This window comes from Pinus tabuliformis, chromosome 2_1 (genome assembly GCF_031772625.1).
Source record: "Pinus tabuliformis cultivar Carrire ecotype Pingquan chromosome 2_1, CPIR1, whole genome shotgun sequence".
Classification (NCBI taxonomy): domain Eukaryota; kingdom Viridiplantae; phylum Streptophyta; class Pinopsida; order Pinales; family Pinaceae; genus Pinus; species Pinus tabuliformis.
This window is the reverse complement of record NC_142299.1, coordinates 468,460,087-468,466,092: the sequence shown is the minus strand read 5'-3', so window position 1 is coordinate 468,466,092 and position 6,006 is coordinate 468,460,087. Positions and strand designations below refer to the sequence as shown.

At 40.1% G+C, this 6,006-nt stretch overlaps 2 protein-coding genes across 2 annotated transcripts; both read right to left on the bottom strand.

The window, feature by feature from the left end:
- Positions 1 to 1,253: 1,253 nt before the first annotated feature.
- LOC149200950 (uncharacterized) lies at positions 1,254 to 3,516 on the bottom strand. The gene has a single exon (XM_089402831.1). It carries the CDS (start codon positions 3,408 to 3,410, stop codon positions 1,686 to 1,688), a length of 1,725 nt encoding a protein of 574 aa, XP_089258957.1. The 5' UTR covers positions 3,411 to 3,516; the 3' UTR covers positions 1,254 to 1,685.
- LOC149200949 (putative 2' cyclic ADP-D-ribose synthase BdTIR) lies at positions 3,451 to 4,057 on the bottom strand. Its single transcript, XM_089402832.1, has one exon. The coding sequence runs from the start codon at positions 4,055 to 4,057 to the stop codon at positions 3,563 to 3,565; it is 495 nt and encodes a 164-aa protein (XP_089258958.1). The 3' UTR covers positions 3,451 to 3,562.
- Between the last annotated feature and the right edge of the window lie 1,949 nt (positions 4,058 to 6,006).

The window sequence follows — 6,006 nt, the reverse complement described above, 5'->3', positions numbered from 1 at the left end:
CAGACTTGGCAATTCTTCTAACTCTGGGCATCCAGAAACATCGAGGTATTTAAGTTCTGTAGCTTGCGTCAATCCCCGTATGCTCTTCAGCTTCAGACATCCACCTACCTGCAACTTTACCAAAGATACCAACTTTTCCATGCTGGGCAGTTCTTCTAACTCTGAGCACCCAGAAACATCTAAGTGTGTAAGCTTTGTAGCCTGAGCCAACCCGTGTATGCTCTTCAACTTCATACATCCCTCTGCCGACAGCTCCTGCAAAGATACCATTGTTTCCAGACTTGGGAGTTCTTCTAACTCAGAGCACTCAGAAACATCCAGGCATTCAAGTTCTGTAGTCTGGGTCAATCCCCGTATGCTCTTAAGCTTCTTACATCTGGCTGCCCACAACTCCTCCAAGGATACCAACCTTTCGATGCCCGGCAATTCTTCTAACTCTGAGCATCCAGAAACATCTAAGCGTATAAGCTTTGTAGCCTGAGCCAACCCGTGTATGCTCTTCAGCTTCATACATCCCTCTGCCCACAGCCCCTGCAAAGATACCATTGTTTCCAGACTTGGGAGTTCTTCTAACTCAGAGCACTCAGAAACATCGAGGGATTCAAGTTCTGTAGCCTGCGTCAATCCCCGTATGCTCTTCAGCTTCAGACATCCACCTACCCGCAACTCTACCAAAGATACCAACTTTTCCATGCTGGGCAGTTCTTCTAACTCTGAGCACCCAGAAACATCTAGGATTCTAAGATTTGTCGTCTGCCCCAACCCCTGTATAGTCTTAAGCTTGTTACATCCGTATGCCCACAACCCCTCCAACGATACTAACCTTTCGATGCCCGGCAATTCTTCTAACTCTGAGCATCCAGAAACATCTAAGTGTATAAGCTTTGTAGCCTGAGCCAACCCGTGTATGCTCTTCAGCTTCATACATCCCTCTGCCCACAGCCCCTGCAAAGATACCATTGTTTCCAGACTTGGGAGTTCTTCTAACTCAGAGCACTCAGAAACAACGAGGGATTCAAGTTCTGTAGCTGCGTCAATCCCCGTATGCTCTTCAGCTTCAGACATCCACCTACCCGCAACTCTACCAAAGATACCAACTTTTCCATGCTGGGTAGTTCTTCTAACTCTGAGCACCCAGAAACATCTAGGATACTGAGATTTGTCGTCTGCCCCAACCCCTGTATCGTCTTAAGCTTCTTACATCCGTCTGCCCACAACCCCTCCAACGATACAGATACCAACTTTTCCATGCTGGGCAGTTCTTCTAACTCTGAGCACCCAGAAACATCTAGGATACTAAGATTTGTCGTCTGCCCCAACCCCTGTATCGTCTTAAGCTTCTTACATCCGTCTGCCCACAACCCCTCCAACGATACTAACCTTTCGATGCCCGGCAATTCTTCTAACTCTGAGCATCCAGAAACATCTAAGCGTATAAGCTTTGTAGCCTGAGCCAACCCGTGTATGCTCTTCAGCTTCATACATCCCTCTGCCCACAGCTCCTGCAAAGATAACATTGTTTCCAGACTTGGGAGTTCTTCTAACTCTGAGCACCCAGAAACATCTAGGATTCTAAGATTTGTCGTCTGCCCCAACCCCTGTATAGTCTTAAGCTTCTTACATCTGGCTGCCCACAACTTTTCCAAGGATACCAACCTTTCGATGCCCGGCAATTCTTCTAACTCTCACCATCCAGAAACATCTAAGCGTATAAACTTTGTAGCCTGAGCCAACCCGTGTATGCTCTTCAGCTTCATACATCCCTCTGCCCACAGCTCCTGCAAAGATACCATTGTTTCCAGACTTGGGAGTTCTTCTAACTCAGAGCACTCAGAAACAACCAGGTATTTAAGTTCTGTAGTCTGGGTCAATCCCGGTATGCTCTTAAGCTTCTTACATCCGTCTGCCCACAACCCCTCCAACGATACTAACCTTTCGATGCCCGGCAATTCTTCTAACTCTGAGCATCCAGAAACATCTAAGCGTATAAGCTTTGTAACCTGAGCCAACCCGTGTATGCTCTTCAGCTTCATACATCCCTTTGCCCACAGCCGCTGCAAAGATACCATTGTTTCCAGACTTGGGAGTTCTTCTAACTCAGAGCACTCAGAAACAACGAGGTATTTAAGTTCTGTAGCCTGCGTCAATCCCCGTATGCTCTTCAGGCTCACACAGTTGTTTGCCACCAACTCCTCCAAACATAAAAACGTTTCCATATCTGGAAGCTCTTCTAAATGGGAGCACCAAGAAACATTTAGGGATCTCAGCTTCGTCGCCTGCGCCGACCCCCGTATGTTCTTCAGGCTCACACAGTTGTGAGCCTCCAACTCCTCCAAACATAAAAACGTTTCCATAGTTGGCAGCTCTTCTAAATGGGAGCACCCAGAAACATTTAGGGATCTCAGCTTCGTCGCCTGCGCCGACCCCCGTATGCTCTTCAGGCTCACACAGTTGTGAGCCTCCAACTCCTCCAGACATAAAAACGTTTCCATAGTTGGCAGCTCTTCTAAATGGGAGTACCCAGAAACATTTAGGGATCTCAGCTTCGTCGCCTGCGCCGACCCCAGTATGCTCTTCAGGCTCACACAGTTGTGAGCCTCCAACTCCTCGAGACATAAAAACGTTTCCATAGTTGGCAGCTCTTCTAAATGGGAGCACCCAGAAACATTTAGGGATCTCAGCTTCGTCGCCTGCGCCGACCCCCGTATGCTCTTCAGGCTCACACAGTCCTTTATATAAAGTAATGCCCCAACTATTTTCAGAGACAAGGGCAATCCATGGCAACATTCTAAAAACTTATCTACTAGATGCTGAAACGCTGGACGCGGATCAGCTTGGCTGAAGGCATAGAAACAGAAGAGCTCTTGGGAGTGCTCTTCATTAAGCCCAGATAGTTTATAAATAGATGAATCTTCAACTCTTGAGTTTCTGAGAACACCCCTATCTCTAGATGTAATCAATATTAAACTCCGTGAATTGAGATTATCAGTTTGGACAGGCAAAAATGCATTCACCTGGTCAACATTATCAACATCATCAAACACTATTAAAGTGTCAAAACGTTTCAGAGGCTCTCCCAGCATCTTTTTACCTTCATGAACATTGTTTACCTGCTCATCCCTTCCATTCAAGGTCTTAAGGAGTTGACCCTGTAACAAATGTAAAGACCCCTTACTTGCATGATCTCTGACGTCAGCTAAAAAACAGGATTTGCTATAATCTGATATTTTCCTATTGAAGAAAAATTTTGCTAACGTTGTTTTTCCTACGCCACCTAACCCTACAATCCCCAAGATCTGAGGTTTCCCGCTTTCCTCTTTCTGCAACAGCACTCTATCTTCGAAATCTTTGAGCTTTAAATCCAACCCTGTTGGATAATCAGCCACGTGCAAGGCTGGCTCTTTCACCATTTCTGACAGACATTTAACCAACTTATCTAGCAGCTCCAGCTCCAACTCCTCACTAATTATTCAGAAACAATAAGTAGACCTAGTGAGAAACAAACGTCTATGTCTATTTATCAGTATAAAACACAACTATATCGATAGGGAAGGTTGAGTTCTCACCCATTGCACGTCTCCAACTCGAGACCGCTATTATCTGCTACTTGCTGAAGTGTATTTCTCAATTCTTTAACAGTGTTGGTACCATATCGCCCCTTCTTCTCAAGAGATTCTAGGGCTTCACCATAGGAGCCCCGCACCCACCGGACGTCAGCGGGGCTGACACGGTAAAAGACTGGTATTACAGGAGCATTTGACTGTAACATCATTACGAGCTCGTTCAGGCACCAATATGACTCAGCATATCTAGGAGAAAGGATCGCCACATGAACAGAGGCGGTTCTAATAACGTGCTCTAATTGAGAAGAAATTTCGTATCCCACTTGCATCTCCTCATCATCGAGAAAAGCCGTCAATCCTTTCTCTCGGAGGCGAAGATACAGAGATCTGGCGAAGGTTTTCTTCACGTCAACCCCGCGATGGTTTATGAAAATTTTGAAGGATTTGTAGCTGGGATTAGCCACGGCAGAGGTGGAGGATGAGGATGTAGCCATTGCGAACTATGGACGCAATTTGCAGAGGTGTCGACAAGTGAGGGCTTGTAAAGCGCAGAGAGATCGAGGGAAACACCAGCTATAAATATTAAATCTTCACCTGCGGTTTATGCAAGGTTATTTTATGCACCTGTGGTTTATGCGTAGTTATTTTATAAAATGCAGAGCATAGTAATCGACATCGAGCATCAAATTTCAACGCATTTTTGAAACCCCACGCGCATTCAACTAAAGGTAAGACGCAAACAGGCCCCACACGCAATTGGAGGTAACACGTAGGCTCCACAAGATGCTCTGCACGTCATGACAACGTTAATTAAACGCGTATACATTTAAAAGGAAAAGATGCTCAACTGTCCAAAATTTTGACAAGACTGAATTTTCAAATGTGATTTTGAATATATAAATGAATTGAGCGTTTCCATAAATTTTGGAAGCATTTACACCGTAGATTATAGAACTCAGAATTATCATTCCAAAAGTTCACAAATAAAATTATCATTTCAAAAAAATCTTTACTAAATTTCGAAAAAAAATATATCATTAAAAAATCAAAAACATTAACAACTCATGATAAAACTACATAATTTCAAACTCACATTTCAAGATTATATCGATACTATAGTCTAACTATCTTAATATTAAAATATTTATTGATGGAATACTTTTCATTCCAGATCTTACACACTTTCCTTTGACTTTTAGTTATTATATTTAATTGTTATAAAAAAATTAAGTATATAGGTTTTGAATTTGATTTATTTGTAATTACAATTTTTTAGATTTTGAATTTGATTTATTTGTAATATAATTTTTTAAATTTTAAATATAATTTATTTATAATTAAATTGTTTTTGTGTGGAAAAGGTGTTATTAGAGATAGGAAAAGCTTTTATTTAGAAAAAAAAAATAATAAAATTGAAAATTGAAGAAAGTAGTTTTTAAAATTGGTATAAATAATAATTTTGAACCAATACCATGTTAAGGGTTTCCAGTGTTTTTTTTTACTTTAAAACAAAGTTAAGTATTTAAAAATAATTATTATTAAATGAATTAAAAATTAAAAGATAAATGTCTCATTATATTATGTAGTAAAAATATGGACATTCTATTATTAGAAGAAGAAGCATTTTGCCAATTTTTGACATAAAGCATATGGACACACTACGAGCAAAGGCTACCATTCAAGATAATGGTCTATACATTGTCATGATGAAATCGATTAAAATTGGGGAATTGAAAAAAAAGATGTCAAACAAGCCATTAGAGATTCAAGACCTAATATAAAAGATTACAATAGAATAATGGTGTGACATAGAGATTTGGTAACCACTAAAAATCAAAACACCCAATAGAAACAAATTAACATATATGACAAAATAAATTCAATTACAGAAAAGAAAAAAATAAAATAAAATAAAATTAATAGATTTGATCTTTTATCCAATTAATATGAAAAACTATATTATGCAATATACAAAAATGAGAAATCAACTTTGATTAAACAATCTTGAACAAGCTTAAGATACAAAGGCCAAAACTTCAATCTTCAAAAAGCCAAATATGATCTTCTTTGTTACAAAATAGACGGCAAGAAGTTTGATATATTTGGAATTTTAATTCTTGGTGGTTTCATCACCTGGTCCAACTTCCTTTAGTGGTTCATAATTAGTTCAAAGGTTAAATGTTCATGGAGATAATGTCCTCATGTAGTTCAAGTTCCAAATCTTCCATTCATCATAACTTCTTTTGTGTTAAAAAAAATTGTACGCAAGTATCATGATTCCAAGATCTTTTATGAAAACAAAGAATATGAGCCTTTAGTACTCTATGTCCTCTACAAAACCTATATTCTGGAATTTGCAACTTACCCTTCTTTCATTAGTTTGAGTTGGGTGCTTCTTTAAGGGTGGGTGATTGTATAAAAAAAAATATTTTTATTTTTCACA

Bases quoted from the DNA above. Each gene is read 5' to 3' on its own strand.
- LOC149200950 (XM_089402831.1), bottom strand. From the start codon at position 3,410: ATGGTGAAAGAGCCAGCCTTGCACGTGGCTGATTATCCAACAGGGTTG.
- LOC149200949 (XM_089402832.1), bottom strand. From the start codon at position 4,057: ATGGCTACATCCTCATCCTCCACCTCTGCCGTGGCTAATCCCAGCTAC.